At 29.9% G+C, this 24982-nt stretch overlaps 3 protein-coding genes and 1 non-coding gene across 4 annotated transcripts in view; 2 read left to right on the forward strand and 2 right to left on the reverse strand.

Moving 5' to 3' along the window:
* The first annotated feature begins 1102 nt into the window (after window positions 1–1102).
* Window positions 1103–2857, forward strand: LOC101502401 (putative glutamine amidotransferase GAT1_2.1). Its single transcript, XM_004489137.4, has 4 exons — window positions 1103–1266; window positions 1344–2074; window positions 2170–2337; window positions 2431–2857. The coding sequence occupies exons 1-4, from the start codon at window positions 1179–1181 to the stop codon at window positions 2620–2622; spliced, it is 1179 nt and encodes a 392-aa protein (XP_004489194.1). The 5' UTR covers window positions 1103–1178; the 3' UTR covers window positions 2623–2857.
* Window positions 2858–11066: 8209 nt separating this feature from the next.
* LOC101502703 (uncharacterized) lies at window positions 11067–17084 on the reverse strand. Its single transcript, XM_004489138.4, has 9 exons — window positions 16020–17084; window positions 15067–15122; window positions 14914–14996; window positions 14705–14783; window positions 13824–13934; window positions 13358–13467; window positions 11607–11690; window positions 11444–11481; window positions 11067–11332 (listed from the first exon to the last, which is right to left on the reverse strand). Exons 1-9 carry the CDS (start codon window positions 16978–16980, stop codon window positions 11262–11264), a joined length of 1593 nt encoding a protein of 530 aa, XP_004489195.1. The 5' UTR covers window positions 16981–17084; the 3' UTR covers window positions 11067–11261.
* A 1575-nt stretch (window positions 17085–18659) lies between these two features.
* LOC101503015 (uncharacterized) lies at window positions 18660–20229 on the forward strand. Its single transcript, XR_012161884.1, has 2 exons — window positions 18660–18833; window positions 19733–20229. It is a non-coding gene; the product is annotated as an uncharacterized protein (transcript).
* A 1654-nt stretch (window positions 20230–21883) lies between these two features.
* Window positions 21884–24982, reverse strand: part of LOC101503341 (glucuronokinase 1) — a 3292-nt gene continuing 193 nt past the window's right edge. The window contains exons 1-6 of the mRNA XM_004489140.4: window positions 24876–24982; window positions 24641–24790; window positions 24214–24402; window positions 24004–24120; window positions 23314–23474; window positions 21884–22232 (exon numbers count right to left, since the gene is read on the reverse strand). The exon at window positions 24876–24982 is cut by the window's right edge and continues 193 nt beyond it. Of these exons, the coding sequence (XP_004489197.1) occupies window positions 21989–22232; window positions 23314–23474; window positions 24004–24120; window positions 24214–24402; window positions 24641–24790; window positions 24876–24982 (968 nt within the window). The 3' untranslated portion in view covers window positions 21884–21988. The remainder of the gene's footprint in view (window positions 22233–23313; window positions 23475–24003; window positions 24121–24213; window positions 24403–24640; window positions 24791–24875) is intronic.

Here is a 24982-nt window from a genome sequence, read left to right on the forward strand (position 1 = left end):
ATTCAATTAAATACTTTCTTAACTTTTATTGTCAATGAATTAAATATATATCTCTAAAATGAATCACTCAATGTTGAAAGAAATATCAATTATTAATTAATAAATAAAAGAATATGTATAATTTAATTAAAATATATTCAAATGCAGTTATTTGAAAACCTGTGAGATGCCATCATAGGACACATCATCGAAATTGCATTCCCAATTTGGAAATGAAAGTTCCACAGCTTTGTTATTATATTTTACGACCAAACTAAAAGTTAGTGTATTTTATTAATGAACCTCGGAGATCTTACCCACTTACACACTTTTTTTCATAAAAAATTATCACACCTTATATTTCAACCATTCTTTTAAAATAGATGATTAATATCTACTAGAAAACAAAATACTTATTTTTAGCTGCAGATCTTCTTGACAGCGAGTCACTATATCTCTATATTTTTTTATATATAACGATGATAGATTATAAAAATAATAGTGATAAATTATTAAAATATTAAATTTTGATGGTTTTGAGAAACTGACGGTTATCTTCTATCTCCACTAATATACCTCTCTTTTATAAATATCTGTTTAATTTGTTGTATTAAAATTAATACAACTATCTCTATATATGAACTACTCAATATTAAAGAATAAACTAATTAACTTAAAAATACAAACTATAACGCTCTAGTTAGCAACTCAACTACTAACTATTAGTACACTTTTACATGTTGGCCATCCATTATATGATATAGTGTTTTATTGTAAATTATTTTAATTAATATGTGTAATTTTAGGAGTGACACGATGTTTAAACATAAAAAAATATAATACATTTTATGAAGAAAGTTTTCAACAAAGATGAAAATCGAAAAATAGATATATTTTATTTGATTGAATTGTGTGACCGGTAAAAAAATTGTGTGACTTGTAAAAATTGTAAAATTTATCATAATTAAAATTCATTTCAATTATAATATTTCAGTTAAAACTTACTTCTGAATGCCCAGATAAAGCCGGTGGTTATTTTAACCACTATCCGCCGGTGGTTATTTTAACCATTATCAGTTAGCAACAGAAACCGTGCATGTATATCATTTCATCGATGCTTTTTCTCTATATAAATATCGAAGAATGCAAGTGCCTCTTTACTCCCTAGCTAGTGGCATCACCAAATTTGGTCACAAAAAATGTCTTCTGATCTCTCTCTCATTCTTCCTCGTGTTCTAATCGTTTCTAGACGAACAGTTCGTAAGAACAAGTTCGTGGATTTCGTGGGTAAGTACTTAATTAATTTATTAAATCAATCAATCAATCTATAATATGTACTTATTATGTAATTATTATTTATTCAGGGGAATATCATCTTGATCTTATAGTAAGATATGGAGCAGTACCCGTGATTGTACCTCGTGTTTCAGGTGTACACATGTTATTAAACAGTTTCGAACCAATTCATGGTGTTCTTCTATGTGAAGGAGAAGACATCGACCCTTGTTGGTACGAATTGCAAGAATCTACTCTTTCTCATCAAGACTTAGAAGAAATCACAAAGCTTCATTCAAGTGACACAACCATTGACAAAGAAAAAGACTCCATTGAATTAAGCCTAGCCAAACTTTGTCTTCAAAGAAACATTCCTTACTTGGGAATTTGTAGAGGTTCACAACTCCTTAATGTTGCTTGTGGGGGTACCCTTTATAGAGACATAACAAAAGAGCATTGCCCTCAAAATAATAATAATAATGTGATTATGCATATAAACTATGATGATTATGATGGTCATAGACATGTTGTTAAGGTTGTTGAAAACACACCTTTGTTTGATTGGTTTAAGGATTCTTTAGAAGAAGGGAAAATGGAGATTTTGGTTAATAGTTATCATCATCAAGGGGTTAAGAGATTGGCACAACGTTTTGTTCCAATGGCTTTTGCAAATGATGGTTTAATTGAAGGGTTTTATGACCCTTATGCTTATAATCCAGAAGAGGGTCAATTTATTATGGGCTTGCAATTTCACCCTGAGCGTATGAGAATGCCTAATTCAGATCACTTTGATTACCCTGGATGCCCTTTTGCCTACAAGGTTAATTAATTTCCTCATTTTCTTAATTACTTTTTATGAGATTGGATTATTAATTAATTAATAAATATAGTACACCTTTGCTACTTATTGTGTAGGAATTTGTGAAGGCAGTGATTGCTTATCAAAAGAGATTGAATAGTTTAACATCATTGCCAAAGGCTATGAAACTAAACAAGGAAATGGAGAACAAAAGGAAGATTATAATGCGTAGGAAATGTTCATCCAAAGAGTCTGAACTTGAAGCTGGAGCTGAATTTCTCGAGGTACGTACCAAATTAAATACAATACACACAATTATGCAGAATTAATGTAATAATAGAATTGTTGTTTGTTTGAATTGATTACATATGGAAAAGTCAAACACGGGTTTAGGTGTGTCACAAGAGAATCGGTTAAAGCAAATGGGAGCAACAGTTGAGAAATTGAATGCAATGGGGAAAATGTCAGTGGACCAATTATCTGACCTTGTTTCTTTCTATCACACTATGGCTCAGATTTCTTCTCAACTATTGCAAATAAAGCTACATGCATCTTCTCAATCACTTTAGTTATTTCTTTCATTCTTGCTATGCAATATTTGGACCATCAAACAAACCATTCTTCAATACACACCCTTCTCCTTACTTACATGCTCCTCAAGTGTAATTTTCTCTAAAATTTAGTGTTCTAAATTCAATATTATTATTTTTATCTTAATAATTAATATCCAATTGAAGATTCATTGAAGTGCTAGTAATGTAAACAGTTACTTTGTCGTTAATGAAAAAACTGCTTTGACCACCATCTTTAACCTACAAAACAATAAAAATAGTTCATAACATTTAATTTTGGAAATTAGCTTATACTTTGATATATATATATATAACGTTGAGTCTCATGAATTAAAAGGACTATTTTATATCAAAAGAAACTAAAAGGAAATTTTGAGACAGAAAAGAAGATCGAAAGAAACATATTATTTCATAATTTCTAATCTTTGGTCCACATATAACCTTCATCGTAAAATACATTGATGAAGCTACACATTAAGAGAACTCTTCTCTTCACCTTGTTTTAACATATTAGATTTCCATTTAAAACATTGTACAGAATCTTCTTTAATCTTACATGGCCCATACTCATTTATTTTCCAGTGACATTGATGTACGCAATTATTTTGATCTCGTGCTTGATCATAAATGTCAAACCAACGAAAACCATTCATCCATGAAAATGAACAAAAGTATAAGGTTATATCAAAAAAGAAATTAGGCCTTAAGGTGAAGGTGTAATCTTCTCCAAACTTTAATGCTTTGAACCCAAAATCATGATTTTTATCTTTACATTGAACACCAAGCTGTAAGCCACCTGTTAAGTTGTTATTAATAAAAACGGTTACTCTTGGTTTTTGGAGCAGATTGCTTTTAGAGCCATCAAACTGCAAAGCAACGATAATAGTTAGTAATAGAGAAATAGATAACACATATTTGGAGACCAAAACCATCTTCTTCTGCAATAAATTATTTTATGCTCATATATTCAAACCTATGATATTCTATCTAGTTATGTATAATTTTGATGAAAAATGTTCCTTTTATATATACGTACTATTATTCAACGTCATGTAAGAGAATTTTTTGTTTATGAAATTATAAATGTTAAGTCAACACAATATATAATATGTAACGTCTTTAACAAATTTGAAGTCAACACAATATGTTACAGGTATTGAGTTTTTTTTTTGCTAGTTCACGGTTGCTTGTGTCAAGGTGTCATCAGTATATTAGTTTCATAATTTAATAATAATAAATTTATAATTATTATTTTTTTTATTAATTTATTATTAATAATAATAAATTAATGACCGTTATCTTTTTTTATTTATTAATTTACGAATGTTAACTTCTTTTTAATTTATTATTAATAATAATTTTATGACCGTTAAAATGTGGGTAACGGAAACCATTAAAAAAAGTTTTCCGTACAAAAGATTAAAAATATATACTAGAAGAATAAAAAGGTGTATCTCGAAAACCTTTTAAAAAAAGGTTTTTCAGTACAGAAGCTTAAAATTGTATACTACCAGAAAATTAAAAAAATAAAATTGTTACAGTTGCGGTTTGTCGGAAAACTTCTTCACTTTTCGGTAAGTACCAAATTTTTTTATTTACAAATTTTAAGATTTATACAAAGACAAAATCGTCGTTTTCTTAACATTTGTGGAGGTAAAAGTTAAATATGGGATATTGAGTAAAAAATTTCATGTTATATCAACATGGACTATTAAAGGCTTGCATGGTTTTATGAGATTGATAGGTTATTTTAGAACATTTTTAGAAATTATAAGTCAAATGTTTAAAATGGGTAGAAGAGGCTATGTAAGCATTTCAGGTATTGAACGAATGATGATTAAGGAAGAAGGGTTTCGTGGGCTTTGGGCTCATGAGGATCCCTCCAGTTCAACCCATTATGTGGCCTGTGGCTCATCAACTAATTGCTTTTCTGTTAGAGGAGATATCTTCAAACTTAATCATTCTAGCTATTTTGTACCGTCTAGGCATCAAAATTAGTTTTTTATAAGTTAGTTTTGTTTTCAAATATTTTTACAAAATATTTTTTTTTTACTAAAACTATATTCTTTAATTTAAATTGATAGAAATTATATCGAATAAGAATAATACAATTTAAAATTGCTAAAATAAAAAAAATAAAAAAATGAATCTGTAAACAAACTTACAAGTCACAACATCGATGTTAATAGTATAAAACAATAAAATATCTACAATTGTAACAAAATTTGCAAATATGATAAAAACAATATTTTGTTCTAGTATAATATATATATTTTTAAAGGACTCCAAATATTTTTTTTTATGTTTTTGTAATTTCATTATATTCGTAACCTTTTTTTTATTTAATTTAAAAACAAAAAAGGTGACTATTGGAAAAGAAAATATTATTATTAATAATAATGACACTAATAAATATTATTATAATTGTTTACTATTGAAAAAAATAAAATATTAAACATTTATCATTTAAGAGAAAATTTTAAAATTAAAATACTCTCAATAAATTTGTTGGGAGACTCTCTAATGAAATTAAAGGGGTTGTTTAAAATGCAATGCAAATGTAAAACTAATCACAATAAAAAAAAATCCATTAATTCCGTAGTATTTTTAATTAAAAAAAAAACAACATAAAAATAATGAAATTTATAATCTCTAAAAACTAATATAACCAATAACTATCTACCATTTATCAATATTTTCATAAATACAATTCATAGTGTAACTACATATACAATTGATATGTTTGACACATGTTCGAACTTAAAACATTTATTTTTTTCATATTTATTGTATGAATTTTCCGGCTAAACTTTACAAAACTAAAAACAAATTCTAAAATTTGACAATAAAATAAAATGTAATAAAAAAAACCACAAATATAATAGGAAAAAATTATTGAGGTACGATATAATATGCATCATAAACATTAACCCCATAAATTAATAAAACATAAGAAAATAGTATAACATATTCTAAATTGTACTAATTTACAAAGATATGATTGAATATAATAATTTTCTATCTATCCCTTGTTAGTTTTTTTGAAAGTTGCAATAATTATTTTTTATTGCATAAAAGTTTTTTTAAGAAGTGAAAAAGCTTTAATTATATATATATATATATATATATATATATATATATATTTATATTTAAGGTTTAATTGCAGTTTTAGTCCTTATATTTATATTGATTCACGATATTGATCATCATATTTTAAAAGTCGACAGTTTTAGACCCTCCCTCAGATTTTTGAACTAAAATAATCAGATGGAAGAATTAAAATTGTCAACTTTTAAAATAAAGGGACTAATTTCATAAATCAGTATAAATAGATGAACTAAAACTACAATTAAACTTATTTTTAATTGTAATATTTTCGTATTAAATAAAAATTTCATACTAAATCTAATGCCTTTCAAAACTAGGTTTAGTGTGCACCATTGAGTTGAGGCACTAACATCACGTATCAAAGGGCTGAAATTAATCTCAACAATAAGGTAGAATGTGACTAGGGTCAGAAACAAGAAAAAACGAAAGGAAAAGGGAAATTTTTAGATTTTATGAAATACGATTAACCTTTGAATGAATTAACATTTGTATAAGAAAATCATACAATTCAAAAAATCTTTTTACATCAAAATAAATAAGAAGGAAATTTTGAGAGAGAAACTAAGATCAAACTCACATTTTGAAACGATGAATACATAATGATTCACAATAGAAATAACTTATAATATAATATGGTATTTCATTATTTTTATTCTTTGGTCTACATAGATTTCATTGAAAAATACATAGATTATTAAGAGAATAAAGTTTTATATTTTTTTCCAATGAAAGCATTCTGCAGAAGTATTCTTGACCTTACATGGTCCATATTCATTTACATTCCAGTGACATTCTTTTTTGCAATTATCCTCATCTCGTTTTTGTACATAAATATCAAAATAATGTAATTCATTTTTCCATGTAAATCCACAAAAGTATAAGACTGTATCTAAAAAAAAATTAGGCCTTAAGGTGAAGGTGTAATCTTCTGCATACTTTAAGGATTTATATCCAAGATCATGATGTTTGTCTTTACAGTGAACACCAAGTTGAATATCATTTGTTAAGTTGTTGGTAACATAAACTGTGCATTTGGGTTTTAAGAACTCAAAGCTTTTAGCATCCTTAAACTGCAAAACAAGGATTATAGTTAGAAACAAAGAAATTGATAACACAAATTTGGAGACGGAAATCATCCTACTGCTCAATAAATTAATAACAAACTTATGATGTTCTTGTAGTTATATAGTTTTTATGAAAACTGCTCTTCTTATATATACTGTTCAACATCATGTAATTATAAATGTTAAATCAACTTTTTTATAATATTATATAATGTTTTTAATAAATGTTAAGTCAATGCAGTATTTAACTTTTTTTAATTTCTTTCAAGAAAAAAAATGTTTTTATTGATATATATTTTTACTATCAAATAAATTTATTTGTCGATAATTACTATGTACTACATTTATCTCTAAATATATATCCTCTTGAAATTATTTTTTTGTCATATTTTATAAGGGTCTCTTTTTATTTTCAAGTAAATCAATTATTTTTTTATGTATATATCCCTAATTATTAGACATATTTTTCTGTAATAAACAATAAATTCAATAATAATAACATAAATTAACTCTTTCTTGAAGGATAAATATGTAAAAACAATATCAATCATTAATAACTTTCATACAACTACAACTTTTTTTTGTATTTAATGTTTTAAAATATTACTACATTAATGAGTATTTAAAATTATTTTGTGTATTTAATGTTTATGAAATTATTCATAATATAAAATTTTTATTTTTGACTAAATTTATTTTGTTCTATACTGCATTAATGGTTTGTTGGCCAGTAAAAATGTATTCAGTTGGTAAAGAGTTTAGTCATACATACAACAGAAACAAAGGATGGTCGAGGTTGGTTATGATTAATCCTATTTTTTTTTAACCTTTCTTTACATTCCTTAGCTAAAATAATTATTTTGTAGCACCTTCATGTGAAACTCTAGAGTCAAACTTCTATGTGTGTTTATTTTTGACATCCATAGGAAAACTTTTCTCCACTGCCACTAGTCATATTTCACCAAAATGGGAGTTCAACTTTTACTTTTACTTTTGATAATAAATTAGTAAATATTCTATTAGCGTTCCATGAACTTTGGTGTTTGTCCTAACATTAAAAATTCTATTTTTTACATTGTAAATACATAACCCAAAATGTGAATAGTAATCCTGTTATAATTAAGATTTTTTTAAGTGTATAACTGATTTGATTATTATTCAAAATTTGACTCCTCTTATAATTTTGAAACTTTCGTACAATTGAGTATAACTGATAATTTTGGATTGATAATTTGGAAGATAATTTTTATTACCTTTCATACGAAAATACCAAAATTAGTAATTAAGTGTGTTCATGAGTACGGGTAAATTTGAAAATTCGATCACTTAAATAAATTCAACTTGTATTTTAACTCAACTTATTCTAGTTCGAGTTTAAATCGATCCAATCAAAAACATGAAATTAGCGATTGTGCCTAGCTAATACTAAAGATGTAGTATAATCCTACCACACATTTTATAAAGTCTTAAAAGTAGTATTAATTATTAGTCATTCTTAATCCACAATTAATCTCAACAATTTTCAATGTATCATTAATACTTAGTTATTTCCAATGCATCGATAATACACAACTATTTTCAATGCACTCACATAAATACAATGTAGCCATTACTCTTTAGTCATTCTCAAGGCACAATTAATATTGGTCTATTTTCAATGAATCACTAATTGTCAACAATTTTCAACGGATTTTTAATGCACTTTAATTCTCAAAGCATCATTAATGTTGTTCATTTTCAATGTACTATTAATGTTCAGTGATTCTCAATGCACCATTAATATTCAATAATTCTCAATACATTATTAATTTTGAGATATTATCATGGGAGATAATAGTAGAACTATTATATATAATTCGAGCAAACTAAAGCATTCATGTATAAAAAATTTATGGCATTACCACTATGACAACTCTTGCATGTTGTCCAATTAAAAGTGATTTTACATGAGGATATAGGACAATTTTGATTTCAATATTGTATTTCAATTAAATTCTTCTATATTTTTAATAAACCTAGACACTATAGGGATATAGACTCGTTGGTTGCGTGGATCAAACGTCTAGTTTAAGATAATATTGCTGATTCATTAGACCTACCTCATACCCCCAATGTCCTTCTCAATGCCTTTTTTCAATGTTTGCTTGAACTTTCTTTTGGTGATCCAAGGTCGACTGATAACTCTTACAAATAAGAGTTATCTTACTTCTTTTCTAAAAATATTATTTAGTAATTGGGTCTTCATAATATTAGGATTTAGTAGCTTTTAAGTCAAGCACAGTTTTGTGCTTTAAAGAATATATATTATCCCTTGAGTCTTGCCTCTTTTAAGGTTACAATTATGGTTGGCCTAGAAAGAAAAATGGCAGAGTATTATAAATAGATTTTGATGTTCTAACCATGTCTCAGATCTGATTTGGCTGCACCTCCATTACTGCATTTAATATTAATTCTCATCCCTTCCATTTTCATTCATTGAAGATTGGAGCGAGGTGTTGTATATCTGGCTGGAGCAAATAGTGGTTGACAAATCTTTAGTCATCTGTTAGAGACTCACTTAGATTATCTATTTATTTCTCACTTGTGGTTGTAATTGACTTATAACTAACTTCCTTGTCTTTGTTTATTGTCTTGTTCACTATTGGGTAAAACAATTTGTTAGATTATGTTGAATTTTATTATGAACTGGTATTAATCACGTGGTGTGTAATGGTGTGAATTCATTAAATAATGAAATCATTTAAATAATAAAATTCTAGTAGCTAATGTGGTAAATTAGTTAATGGACACGTTAAACTAACCCAAAACTCTTAGTCATACGATACGACTTTGAACCAAAAAAGTGAATAAATATTTTTAACTTAAGTAGAATAGAAATAATAAATACTTAGACATAAGAGGATCTTAATATCGTTCTATTTACTCACGTAGCTGAAAAATACATTAGGTTAGCTTTGCACTCAAATGTTTGTAGCACCATGAAGCATCATTGATATATTTAATCATATCAAAGAAAACATAGTCCAACTTTTAGATCAATTTAGACCTCAACTTATTTGACTGTTAGTTTTCTTAAAACCTTTTTGTATATGAAATTATTTGTTATTTTAATTTCTTTGATGATTAAAATGAATATTGGTAAGATAATTGAAAATTACTCAACAATCTACATAGAAATGTCTCTGATTATCACTCTATTACTTCTTATTGATTTTATATACTTAGGCACGTTTTTCCACAGCATTGTTCCTTTCGTATGAACTTATATGTTTTGGGCCTTCATTGCACGGGCATAGTATTAAGGGTCTATTGATTTAAATATTGAGTTTTCTACCATGCACTCCCTCACTTAAATCTGTCACTCCAATCCATATGAAAATACAATTTTTTTCTTTTTAATTTGACAATTTTCAGAATATTCGAAAGCTTCGAATATTTCAAAATGACAATTTCTAAAATTTTTGAACAATTCAAAACTTTCCCTATTTGGAAACTTGCGTAATAGGCAAATTTCAAAACTTTCCATATTTGAAAAGTTTCGAAGCTTTCCAAATTTAAAAACTTTTGAAACTTTTCAAATTTTGAAATGTAATCCTTATTTCGAAAATTTAAAATTTCTGAAAAGTTTTAAAATATTTAGAATTTTTTATAGTTCAAAAATTCTGGAAATTGTCATTTTAAAAGTTTCGAATATTTTAAAATTTTATCAAATTAAAAGGACAAAATTGTATTTTATAAAATCTGTAGGTGACAGATTTAAGTGGATGTCCGTAGTATGAATTGTTTCAAAAGTAGTATGAATTGTTTTTACAACAATCAGTGTGTCATCTTGACTGGTGACTCCCCTTCAAATTTTCCTGGAAGCAAAACTGACTTGCACTGCATGTGATTGATGACTCGTAAAGTCCAAGGTAGTCTGCAAGAACCTTGTTCCTCGCAGATGGCGTGGATGCAGAATTTCACTGTTTGCCATGCCCTTTCCGAGGACTTAGTTCCTCGCAAAACGTTGTATTTTACTGTTGAACATATTGTTTGTCAGTTTATGTTAGTAGTGTGACTTTTCCTTCGTTGTGGCTATATCTTTTACTTTACAAAAAACAAAAAAAAAACACTATTTCAAATGCAGCTTTTGATGCACATACATACAATAGGTCAGTTCATGAAGGAAACACTTAAATTCAATATGAAAGTAATTGATGCAATAACACAATTGTCTAATAATTCAGTTATGATTGTCTAACCAAGGGATGTTATATAGAGAATATAAAATGAAATGTTAATAAAAATAAATAATGAATGAACGAATTTTACAGACCCTTTTCCTCAATTTTACAAACCAAGTCAGACATAAATTCTGAAAATTAAAGAATTCCAGAAAGGGCCATATGGTGCTTATAAATCAGTCTCATAAACATGTTTACCAAAAATGAAAACTGCATGTCACAGGAAGGAGAAACAGAGAAGTTAAAGATAAGTTTTGGTGATAGTCTCTTCCAGGTCTTGAAAGTCCCATGCATCATCAGCTAAATATTGTCCTGAACAAGAATTTCATTACAGTTACTAACTAGCTATGTCCACTACACACATAGATCATAAAGAATATGAATTAATCTTGAATCGAATGTCAATGGACAAGGCAATTTTACCGATTGAATCTCTTCGGAGAGCCGTTAAATGTGCGCAGCTACAAAAATCGAAGTAAATCAATGGTCAACAATATATTTATTAGCAACACAACTTTGATGTTGTTCTAATTGCAGAAAAAAAAGTTTTCTATAAGGAATTATATAAACTACTGCAACATAATACCTGCCAAGAGCCTTCCCAAAATCTGCACAGAGTGACCGAATATATGTCCCTTTAGAACAAGTCACTCTAAAAATCAAATTTTGTCTGGAAAAATGGAACAAGTATGTCAGGGCCAAAATGAAAAAATCAACTACAAATTCTAGAAATTTAATTTTCAATATACATTTTTATGAGGAGAAAGCTCACTTTTATGAGAACAGTGATGCATAATATGTTTTTCTCAACAGTTAACATTACTCGCATGCATAACAAATTATGCATGTATTAAAATATCATCTGTTTTCTCATCAACTGTTAAGATTGCTTAGTTTACTCTCTAAAGTAAATTGCTCATGTTGTAGGAATAGGGGTCAAATCCTAAAGATTTGTACTCAAATTGGATTTTATGAATGCTCGTGATAACATCGGTTCTATTTTATTGATGAAATTATTACTAGCAAAGGGCTTGGCAGTGAAACGCACCGTTTATTTTAATTTTATTTTTAATAGTATATACATATAACCCTCCCCCCATTTTTCTTTTTGTTCTTTCTTTCTCCTTGCTTCTTCTAACTCCACAACACATAAACCATCAACCCTTATAATGAATTTGACATCCCCAAGAGCATAACTTCTCATACTCCTACAAATACTCTTGGTTAGAATTTTGGGGTTAGGGTTAGTGAGTTAATGAAGAAGAAAAGTAACAATTCTTTGAGGTAAATACACAACTCCAATGCTAGTATGAATCTCTAGAAAAAAATGTAGTTTGTTTAAACATCTTATTTTTGTGTTTAAAGTAGATTTAAAGAATTTTTATAGTTTCCTGGAGTTAGCTAAACTCTAGAGTAATTTTTCTAAAGTCTTGAGAATATTTTTGATACTCAGATTCGTTAGCAAAGGTCGTACCGGATACTCAAATTCGTTAGAATATTAGTGATATATTTTTAACTTGTTTGATTTCCTATGAGTTTTTTTGGTTGTTCATTGTGATTTCACTTTTCTATAAATTAGATTTTTAAAATTTCTATCTGAACGGCTAAATTATAAGTTTAATTATTTTATCGGGTGTATACTTTACTTGAGAGTTACCTATATTTTTTGCAGTATTGTTTAGTATAATTGTCGCAAGATTGTAAAAACAATTTTTCATGCAATTTTGTGTTTCCCTTCTAGTTGGTGGTGGTTGTTGTCTCCTCACTAAGTCTTTGTGACTTACTCAATCATGTTGTTCATTTTTTTCCAGATTCACAAGCAGTGAGTAGCAAGTTGTTAGTAGATTCAAATCTCGATCATTTTTTTTTTTGGTAGGCCGCTATGACCGATGACTCTTTTTGTAAAGTTTATTGAATCGTAGTGTATTTTGCAGTTATTTTGAGTCTAGAAAATCTTTTTGGGAAATATATTAAATATTTCGATTATCCTCTTTGAGGTATGACTTAGTTAAAAGTGTAAATAGGGATTTTATAAATTTAGAAACATTGAAGTTACAGAGGATACTTTGTCGAATTTAGAGAAAAATTATATATTTTTCGAAATGGTTATTTATAACTATTTATTTTCTTAATTGTTAAGTTAGTTGATAGGCTTGTCAGACTAAGAGTATAGCTTGTGCGTCGGTCACGACGTTTAGTTTTCGGGTCATGACAGATAGTCAATAAGTGCAATGGTATTGATCTTTACTGGTGTTGATATCAACTTCTATCAATGGTCAACCTATATCTTGATTCAAAGGCAAAAAGGGGTACAAAATATGGAGGCTCTCAAGTTACCTGTCGTCCAAGCTACGCTCTACGTCGAATTGGAAAATTGAAATTCGTCTAGGTGAAAGTTCAATGCTTTCTCCTCTCCTTGCTTTCTCATACAATTTTTCACCTCCAACCTATCACAAAGCAGTGATACTTGTAAGAAATTGGACAAGGTTACAACAACAACAAGCATTTTTTGTACCGGATGATGTTAACTATATGGATCAAAAAACACGAAATTGCTTCCATCATAAACCATGTCTTTATAAATGACAAACAAAAGTCACGTGACAAAATTATGCTGAACTGCTTTAGATGTGAAGCAAAATGCTGATCATATTGATGCATAAAAGCTTGTCTAAGTTGAAAAATCATTACTAAAATGACATATTTAATACCATGAATATAAATTAGCTCAGACATCATTCAACTTCAAAACTTCAAAGAAATTATGAAAATTAAATGGTTCAAGAATGGTAAGTGTTCTTACTTTAATAGCAGAGAACATAGGAGGAACTTGCCAAATCTCTCCACAAAAGGACAAGGCACTTTTCTTTATGTCCTCATCTTTGATGTGCTCCCATGGCTCACGTTGAATGACCTACATATTAAGCTGGCGCCTATGAGTGAAAAAATTGCATGCAGTTAAAATAAAATAAAAAAATTGCCATATGAATTTTAATTTCTAGGTCTGCTTATCATAAGTCACATTACACTGATTCACATGAATTAATCCAAGCTTGAATTGATATTCTTCATCCACAATAATACTTGTATAATGATTCAAATTGCTCTTAATACACCATTTTCACTATATTAAAGTCGATCAAGGTTCAAGCACCAAATATGATTACAGAATATTACAGATGTATTAAAAAGACATACAAGTTGTATTAGTATAAAGCTGGAAAGAATTGCATACTCCGACAATCAATTTTTTCAGCTCTTTATTTAAAAGTCTTAACGAGCACATTTGTCAATTGTGTATGTATGACATCAGATAGAAATCCACTAATGTACTAATGCTTTAATTCAGTCTTTAAATTTGACAGTATTCAACATCTGTTATGTTTCGCACAGACATAGTGACATTTCAAATTGAAGGTGTCTGGTGTCCGACACCAGCACGACATTGACAAATATAGTTACATTCAATTAGTTCTATTTTTCAAATTATCGTCAGTGTCGACATGCCAGTGTCGTGTTCGGTGTCTGCGACTGCATCAGTACTTCATAGTTTATACGTGAATTTGGAATCTGCAACTTCATAGGCAAAACTACATTTTCATTTAAAAAATTTCCAATTGATTTTCCTTTTCATTTACTGGTTCATAAACTTATACATGAGAAATAAAAAACAGATTAACTCACTGGTGAATCAGCATCCCATGTTGAAGTAGCCTCCCCTAAGCGGAAAACTCCACTATAACCCTTAACCATTCCTTGATATCTGAAGCATAAAAAAAAATAAAAATCAGATCAAACATTTTTAACTAAAACAAAAATTGTAATATTGTGAAACAGGCTCCAAAACTTGAGAATCAAATGGAAACAAATCTCTATTTAACTTCAACAATCACCTATCCACCAGTTTTGTAGATTTGCCAACACAAACAATCAATAAACCAGTAGCCATTGGGTCAAGGGTTCCAGCATGGCCTACCTGTAAATAATTAATACTGTAAGTCTACATAAAATGTGAATTTAAATACATGTGTACTGTGGAAAAGAACCTTTTTCACTTTGACAAGGCGACGCAGCTTTCCACAAACTGTAAATGAAGTCCAACCTGCCACAAATTAAAATTTTATTTTCATTTTCATTGATCAACACATCCAAAGAAAAAACACTTTCAAGCATTTTAAAACTACCACGTTTAAGAACATATTGTTGCATATTGAAAAATTGAATAAAATCATTGCAGCAATATTCACCAAATAAACAAAGATTTCAATCAAACTCCTACCCTACGAGATCAACGAAAATGAAACCAGGAAAACAATGAAGCCTATACAACATCAAAAATCACTCAATGTTGCAGAATAGGCATATGGCAATAACAACATTTTCATCAAAAGTGTAGGTCATTCAGTCATCATGAGTAGTGTAGTGTACCAACTACCAATGATAGTTATTATTTCCTAAAACTTGCATACATTAAATTTAACTGCAACAACTCCACAACATAACAATTAGCTCATGTAATAATTCCCTAAAAGTAAATCAACTAGCAAGCAAATTGAAGCAAGGGTTCCTGCCATCATGATAACCACGCAGTCACACAATCTCGGCCTTCAAACGGCTCCTATTCCATCTTTGTTAACATTAACTCAAAACATGGGCCATCCGAACAGTCCAAGCCTGTAATAGTATGATTGTGTGACAGCGGACAATCCATTTCCATTTTCATAGTAAGAAATGTGAATAGTAAAGTGACTCAGTCACTCGCCATTAACTAGCTCTTGTAATTCCCCAAAAGTAAATCAACTAGAAAGCATAACAAAGCAACGATTCGTGCACACTCACGCAATCTCATCTTTCAGACAGCTCATATTCCAACTTTGCAAACAAGTCTAAAACACAAAGTTGGAACATGAACTGTCCGAACCACTCTAATTGTGTGACTGCAAACAATCCATTTCCATTTCCACCTCAACAAATGAAAGTAGTTCACTCACTCACTCACCTTTAGGTTTGTTAACCAAAAGCACAGTACCATATTGACTATCCCAAACAGGCGGAAGACCAGTCCTCCTTGAAGAAAAAAACGGCTCTACAACTTCAACATCCTTCTTCAAACCTTTAAAAAAATCTCCCACCTTCTTCTCACTATTAAGTTCTTTACAACCACCATCCTTCTTACCCATACCCTTTTCTTCCCCTTTCCCATTCTCCTCAAAAAACACCAACTTTTTCTCACAAACACCAACTTCATCATTGTTATTATTATTATTCTCTCCACCACCACCACCAACACCAAAAGCGCCAACTTTCTTATTCCTAACATTTGAATTTGAATTTGAATTTGAATTTGATTGACCAGGTTGAAGAAAAGCCTTATCTAAACACTGATCAGGGAAAAACTTTTTCTCCAACTGATAAACCATTTTGTAATGTTTATCTTTCTCCCAAGGATAAGCAAAAGCATCATAAAAATACAATTCCTCTTCTCTCTTATGCAAAGTAGGAAATTCAACAACTTGAGGTTTCAACTCGACAAACTGTTCATCGTTTCTCCGATTATCGTCATCGGAATCAGACCCATACATTCTCTTCCTCCTTTTATTGTAGTATTTCCTCATGGCTTTATCAAGTTCGGGTTTTGATGAACCGGGTTGGTTTAATTCGGGTTCGGAGGTTAACTTAGTTTGGGCCCAATTTTGGAGGGTTTCAGGTTGGTTTGGTTCGGGAGAGTGGTTCGGTTTGGCGGGTGGAGGATGATAGGAGGGTTTAGAGAGGTCGGGACGGTTGATGATAAGTTCGTATTGGAGAGGGTATGGGGAGGGAGTTGTTGAGAGAAATCGGAATGGTTTTGTGATTGAAAATTGATAGAGGAATTTGGAAGAGATTATGAATCTGGAATTGGAATATGAATGAGGTATGAGAAAGGATGATATGTGGTGGGTTAGTGATATTGGTTTCATCATCACTTCTAAATTCTTAGATTATGTGAAAATGTAGTCTTGTGTTTTGTCTTCAGAGACACTGGTTTTGGTATTCAGAGACCTTGTCTTGGTTAGTATGAAAATTTGAGATTTTAGATACTCCAAATCCTCATTATTTTTTATGACTTATTTCAAAGATTGGTTTAATCATAAATTTTTTTTTTTTAATGACAAAAAAGTTGTTTTTTTTTTAGTCATGAAAAAAAATAGTTAAATATTTTTTTATACAAATGAATTTTTTATTTTTATATTTGAAGTAATGTAATAAGTTATAACAATACTTTAATATTTGACAAATTAATTTGACAAATAAAAAATCATTTTTTTGGAGCATACAATAACTCAATGGTGATTTAAATTTAAAATGTCTCGTCAATTTAAATATTCATTTTTTTATATTCAAATATTATCTACTTTTCAAAATATTAAAACAAATATTCTAACATAAAATTACTTTAAATTTGTGAAAATAAAATTGATTCTAAAATCATGTGATTTTAATTTGTTTGATATGGGTGAATATCTTTTTAAAAAGGCAAAATAAATATCAAATTAAATTGTTCCAAATATTAAATATCACAAGAAAATGAGAAACAAAATTACAAACACTTAAACAAGTCTTAACAATAAGAAGCATCAACCTCTAAATAATGATAAAGAAAATACTACATCTAACAAGATAGACAAAGGTTAAATTGAAAACACCAAAGTAAAAAATCATAATAAAATTTTTCGTCTCTATATTTTATCCAATTCCACAATAACATTTTTATAAAGATAACATGATTGTATAATTTTTAAATTGACAATATACATGTTAAATAAATAAAGTTGCCCCCTCCTCATATGGGATCCTAGACCACCAAAATGATAGGTGTGAATGTTATTCAATAAATTGTCTTTATCTCTTAAATATATTATTTAAGGTCAATATGGCCATTTGATTTACTTGGAAATTAGTAATAGTAATGATAAAATAACCAAAACTATAATTTTATAATTATTTTGAAAAAAATAAAAAAAAACACACAAGAAAGGAAAATAACACCCAATAAAAATTAATTATGATAAATAAATAGTGAAATAGAATAGAAGTAGAAAAAGGAAAGAGAGTATTGAAATTGAAAAGTGAAAACTCCGCGCGCTCTCTTTGCCTCATTTCAATTTTTGAATGGAATCCGAAGACGACGAATGGGAACTTTGCTACGACGACGGCTTCGTCTACAAACGCAAGCGCCGTCGACTCAATCCTCCACCGCCGGAACCCTCATCGGAGCCGGATCAGGAAGCTGCCGACAAATTACGAAAACAACGGAAGAAACGGACTCTATTGAAGCTTAAATCAAAGTACCAAAACGAAATTGTTCAGTGGGAAAATTTGTCGAACACCTTGCGTTCATTGCATATTTCTTCTTCAACTCAGCTTCAACAACAACGACAACTAGAGCAAACCCTATCTCTTCCTTCCTTTCCCTCATTTCAATTTTTGAATGGAATCCGAAGACGACGAATGGGAACTTTGCTACGACGACGGCTTCGTCTACAAACGCAAGCGCCGTCGACTCAATCCTCCACCGCCGGAACCCTCATCGGAGCCGGATCAGGAAGCTGCCGACAAATTACGAAAACAACGGAAGAAACGGACTCTATTGAAGCTTAAATCAAAGTACCAAAACGAAATTGTTCAGTGGGAAAATTTGTCGAACACCTTGCGTTCATTGCATATTTCTTCTTCAACTCAGCTTCAACAACAACGACAACTAGAGCAAACCCTATCTCTTCCTTCTACTTCTTCATCCTCCCATTCATCTCTCCTCGATGATCTTCTCTTCCAGGTAACTTCACAAATTTCTCTTTCTTCCCAATTTGTACCTAATACCCCCCCAAAAAAATTTGAAACGAAATTGAGGCAATTACTAACTTAGTCTGAGATTTGCGTATTGTAGCTACCGTTTATTAATTTGATCTCTATTTGTCATAATATTCAAGAAATTATAAATCTTTAGGATAATTACGAAGTGGGTCTGACATTTGTATTTTTCATTTTTTGGGGAAAAAAAATCATTATTTTGTCTCTTTAGATTTAGGAGTTTCAAGTGAGTTATTTATGTGAATAATATAATGTGTGTATGATAAAATTCAATTGACAATAAATTGCATCAATTTTGTTGCTTTTAGTTTCAGCTGTAAACCTAGTTTGTCTAATTTACTGCATAGGAAACTTTGTTAGTCTTCTAGTAATTTTGAAATTACATTAGGAGCGTTTGGAATTGGAAGAACCTAGAAATATTAATAAATATTTATGCTAGTGTTTGGCACATTGGCTTTTATGATTTATCTCAAGTTATTTCTGTGAGCTTCTTAAATAAGTTTATGAACAAAATCGATATGAACTTAATTACTATGAGCCGACGTGTAAAACATGCTTTGTAAAAAGCTTTGATCATATTTTACTATGTCAATATTTGTATAATACTTTTAGAAATGATGGGTAAGATAAGATAGGATTGATTGTTTGGGTTTGGATTAGAGTGCCGTGTCGGTGTGTATAATTATTAAACTCAATCAATGTATACAACAAATACTTATTTTGTAGCCATTCTTTCTGGCCTTGGAACATCCTTTGCAGAATCATAGACTTGTTAACTTGATTTAATAGTGTGATTTAATTGCAAATGTAGTGAATAGTGTTGATGAGTTTGTCACTTTAAACATAGTACTCACAAACTTGCAGGTGGAAGCTCAGGAAGCAATCATTCACAATATTTCAAATTTATGCGATGTAGCAGAAGGAATGTGCTTTAAACAAGAACAACAATTTAAACAATCTTTGTTTGATCTACCAATCTGGATTTCACCACTTGAACTCATGCAAGTTTTATGCTATGATGATTGAAACAAGTTCTATTGTGTATCATTCTATTTCTATTGGTAATGAATGTCAAGTTGAAAGGATGCTCAACACCATTCAATAACCAATTACATTAATTGTAACTCATTAAATGCAGTGATGTCAAGTAGATTAGACCTTTGGCAGATTGGTAAATACTAAATAGTTTTAGATTATCATTGATTGATTGTATTTAAAAGCATCCAACTTTTAGCTGGAGCCATGCAATTTTAAGTAGCTTATGATGAATGTAAAGATTGAGAAGGTAGTTCTGTAGGTCTGTATGTTTTTTCTTTTACTCAATAGTTGTGTGTTCGAAGCTCTTCAATTTATTACTCTTACTATTGTGTGGTTTGTGACTGCTTTTCTTTTTTATTTGCTATTCTTACTTCGTGATGATTACTTCACATGATGCTTGAAGATATGATATTATGAATTTATTGTAAGAAACCCTTGTAAGATTTCTTGGTGGGCTTGTTAACAAATACTTTATCTGTTACTTTTTAGTTATCGGTTTAATGTTATTTACACATATTAATAAGATCAATAAATTTTGTTATTTTTAGTAGAATTAATTGTCTTGTTCCTGCAGTATATTTTTTTTATCTATTTCTCTCCGTGCAATAATAATTAAGGTATTATTGACTAAACAATAATTAATGTTGCTTTGAAGATTAAAACATCAGCAACAAAAAATTATTTCACAAAAATATATGTAAAAAGGAATGGAAGGATAATGTAACTAAGTTAACTAAAATGTAAAGGTAAATATGATTTTGCTAGTGTTGTTTATAAATAAATTCACTTTCAAAAGATTTTCTAAAATCATTACATGTTTAAGTGTAGAAGTCAAATCACAAATAGATATCAATAACTATGTGGACCCAGTTTTGTCTTGTTTCCAGAACCTTTCTCATGTACCAAGCCATGTTGGTCATCATTTGTGAAAGAGTTTTTTTGGATGCTACTTTCTTCTCCTCAAATATTACTATGAAAGTGTGCATCCAAAAAACCTATTGAATTTGTGTAGATGCATATTTCCAAAAACAAGGATGTTCTTTTATAGCAATGACCAGGAAAGCAGTGCCCTTCATTTTTGTAGTCTCACGTTTAGACTAGTAGCAATGGCAAGTCATAACATAAGTTGTCAACTTCAAAACTCTTGACTTTATAAATTAGTAAAATAAAATAAAATAATTGACTTTATAAATTAAACCTGTTTAACCGTGTAGACAAGCATAATCGATCTAAAGACTAAATAAAAGGAGAGAATTGCATGAGACTGTATAGATAAGCATAATCGATCTAAAATCCGAATAAAAGGAGAGAGTTGCATTAGACGGTCAATAGTCAACTTTATCAAATCTTTATGACATAGATGAAATCCGTAATTATGTTATAATATATAACAAAACACTACAACATGTAGTTAACTCTACTTAGTAGGATAAAATACAATTTTAAAGTTACAAATTAGCAACAAATACACATTAAATCGTAAAAGTTATTTATCCATTTTAGAAAACTTCAGTATTCACTATGCTCCTCATGTGCATGTACAAAAGTTATTTAACCTCAATTTTGAAACATTGATTATTAATGTGCACGAGAAAATATCTATGTTTTTATTTTAATTTTTGAATTCACCGATAAAAAAACATTAGAATCGAAAGACTGATCTAGTATATTAGTAGTAGGTCTCTTCCCCTAAAAGAAAAAAAAACATCATAATATTATTATTTTTATTTTATACATCCATAAAGTTTTATAGTTCTACCTTTCCAAATATTCATATTTCTACCTTTCTCTCTTTAATAATGTTGACAATGAAAAATTATTAAACATTTTAAGAATGTAAACTTTTGTAGAAGATAATTGTAATTTGTAAAAACTTTCATGTATTTTAAATTTGTTTAGTCATTATAATTATTTATTTTATAAGAGTTAATATATTTTTCTTTAGTAAAAATATATTACTATTTTAATGTCCCAATCTGCCAACTGTACGAATCTTATTCAAAATTCGAGCTCATAATTAAAGGCATGAAAATGCTTGTTCTTGAGAACAAGTTTTCAAACCTTTAAAATTAGACTAGTACATTACATCTGCATGGTTTTCAAGTCTATTTCGTTTAAACAAGAAGGAAAAGGTTCAAGAGGTATCAAAACAAATCCTGCTTTATGACATTCATCCTCAAGAAGTTTTACTTGAGAAGTTCCCTCGGGACAATATGCAACAACAGCTCCTCCACTACCTGTAAACTTTGAGGCGGCTCCAACCTTTCTAGCAACCTCTACCATTTTTATGTTCACATCACCCAGTGCATCATCTCCGAACATTAATCTGTACAATATATATACCAACAAGAAAAGTTATTAGAAAAACTCCATAAAACTCAATTTCCTCATAATTTTCCTTAGTTGGTGTGTAAACAATATTCATGATTTGCAATTCCTTAATAAAACAAGATATAGTGAACTAATCCATGCACTACAGTTATTGATTGTGACATCAGAAGGGCTCACCCCGTAGAATATTGTAAGTATGTTTGGATTGAAAGACTTTAGAAAACTAAATCTATATTTTGGTATATATTTGACTGTTTTGATATTTTAAATTTTTTGAAAGAATAACATACATGATAGATGATTATATAACATTTCAATCAAAGTTAAATGATTTTTGGAAACATTTTATAGCTTCTGTAATTTAGAAAAGAAAAATAAGTCTTCCCTCCAAAATTCTTCATCCAAACATACCATTAAGGAAAAATGTTTGTTTAAACAATCCAAGGGATAGAATAGCTCCTTTATCCTAGTGTTAGGTGAGAGGACCCATTGCTCATTTGTTTGGAAATTAAGCGAGGGAGCCCCCGCCCCATCCTTGAGATTTTGCCATACTAGTTGTGGTTCTAAGCTTGACATGATTATGAGATGCGGTCTGTCGTGTCTTTCAAAGCACATTCACATATGCAAGACTTCAAAGTTAAAGAAATATTTTTTGTTACCCATTTGTTTATTAATTCCTCAATGAGTCTATGTGACAACCTCCTCTCTCTTTAAAAATTTGCAAATTATCTGAAAGTTAGGAAGGCGACATGAAGCTTGTCTACATGACGCCTTTCTTGTGGATAATTGTTGCCTTGTTTTGTATTAGATGTTGTGCCCTTGACTATGATGTTCGAAACTTTTAAAAGCCGACTGGGAATGTAGTACTTTTAGATTATGTTTATTTGTATTCATGAATTAGTCTACTGGTCATATTGTAGAGCTTTTGGTGGACCAAAGAACTAAGGCCTACCTATCAATATGTAAATTGATGTTTAAGTTTCACAGTTGATTATTTGATTTTCAATGTTATCGGTCATAAAAACTATATGGCCAGCTGCATCTATATATAAGGACACACAAAAAATCATAATTACCTTCGCAGGTCAAAATTTCGATTCATGAGAGCTGCTAGTTTGGAATAGTTCTTCTCTTCTAATGCTGTCTTTCCTTCTTCCGCGATATTTGTCACTTCAAGCATTGATGACACGATGAGCTCATCACCATCAAGCCACCTCTGCCGTACTTTACTATGGACCTACATGTCAAGATTAGATAAATTAAATTTTAGATATGAAAAAGCAAATTAAGAGTGAAGTTTCTCATGCTCTTATTAGAAGTGTTGGCCCAGAATATCGCACTATATTTTTAGTGCTATCTCCAACATCCTTTACAATGGTAGTATATAATGATGACTAAGAGGCCTTGAAAATAAACAAATCAGTGGCACCTCATGCTTACCTAATCAACAATTTCTAGCTTTTAGAATATCACAGTCATGCAGCATAGGAACGGGAGAAAGCATTAGGCCAACGGGAAACCAAACATGGCATTAGCAATCAAATAAAACAGATTAAAGGACTCTTCTTATCCTCAGAGCATATATTACCAGAGACATCTCTTATTTCAGGGATAAGGAGCTGAAAATTTATGTAAGCTAATGAAATGTATCTTAACATATTAGCAAGAAACAGAACATGCAAATTAGATGTAATAGCACTACTGTAAAGGGTACAAGCAGAGTTCATTCCATAATAACAAAGATTAAGACATTCCATGACACTAACCTTCCCGGAGTCACTGGGATTTGCAACATAGATCAGGTATAGAGGTGGGAGCAGACTCAAATCCATGGGTATATAAATTCCATACCCGAGTTTATCCATGTTTTCCTTGTTGAAGTCCTACAAAAGCAGAGCAGGTCACATCACACGATTAATCAGTATTCATTATACACATCAGAAAATGAATGCTTGGATCGAAATTAAACAATGTACCATGTAAACTAGGCCACCGTAAACTTGTGCCACCCGATCTTGAAGACCGGCAACTATTCCAAGTTCATTCTCTGCGGCAAGGATAAGGTTAGGCCTCACCTCCACCCTGATCAGATGCCTGACTTTGTAGAAATCAAGAAAGCAGTTCAAAGCAGCACACACAATCCCACTAGAACCCGAAAGTCCACTCTGAAACACAAAATAAAAAACTTAATCCATACTTGACACGGTAATCAAAATAAAAAACAAATCGATCTATTTAACAAATACCTTAAAGGCACTAGTTAGAAAACAAAAAAAAAAGTTTTGATTGAAGAACTCAACATTCTTTTGTTTTTTTATGAATTGGTTAATGAAGTTTTGTGAAGATCAAGTGGATCGATCGAATTGAAATCCTTAATGATAGTGAGAATATATATATATATACCTGACGAGGGATATTGGTGTCATAGGAGAGAGTGAAATTGGAATGATGAAGATGAATATTATTAAGTTTACAATAATTGTAAAAAACTTTATAAATAGCCATAAGCAATCGAACGCCGCCATAGTAACCCTCAGAGTTCAACCTATCAACCTGTGCATAAAAGAAGATAGATAGATAGATGAATAATAAGAGAAAGGACATGCATGCAGAATTGAGGAAAAGAAGAAGAATATACCAATTGATGATGAGAATCGAAGGTGACAAGATCGTGAGTGGGATGTGGTTGAATAATGAGGTGTAGAGAAGGACGAAGAATAACAGAGGCATAGAAATTGGAAAGAG

This window comes from Cicer arietinum, chromosome 2 (assembly GCF_000331145.2).
Source record: "Cicer arietinum cultivar CDC Frontier isolate Library 1 chromosome 2, Cicar.CDCFrontier_v2.0, whole genome shotgun sequence".
Classification (NCBI taxonomy): Eukaryota; Viridiplantae; Streptophyta; class Magnoliopsida; order Fabales; family Fabaceae; genus Cicer; species Cicer arietinum.

Bases quoted from the DNA above. Each gene is read 5' to 3' on its own strand.
- LOC101502703 (XM_004489138.4), bottom strand. From the start codon at position 16,980: ATGATGAAACCAATATCACTAACCCACCACATATCATCCTTTCTCATA. The intron at 13,935-14,704 runs GTGAGTTAATCT...CTTAATATGTAG, and splicing joins CATGGGATGCTGATTCACCA to GTCATTCAACGTGAGCCATG. The intron at 13,468-13,823 runs GTAAGAACACTT...GCTTTGTGATAG, and splicing joins CTATGTTCTCTGCTATTAAA to GTTGGAGGTGAAAAATTGTA.
- LOC101502401 (XM_004489137.4), top strand. From the start codon at position 1,179: ATGTCTTCTGATCTCTCTCTCATTCTTCCTCGTGTTCTAATCGTTTCT. The intron at 1,267-1,343 runs GTAAGTACTTAA...TTATTTATTCAG, and splicing joins CAAGTTCGTGGATTTCGTGG to GGGAATATCATCTTGATCTT. The intron at 2,075-2,169 runs GTTAATTAATTT...CTTATTGTGTAG, and splicing joins GATGCCCTTTTGCCTACAAG to GAATTTGTGAAGGCAGTGAT.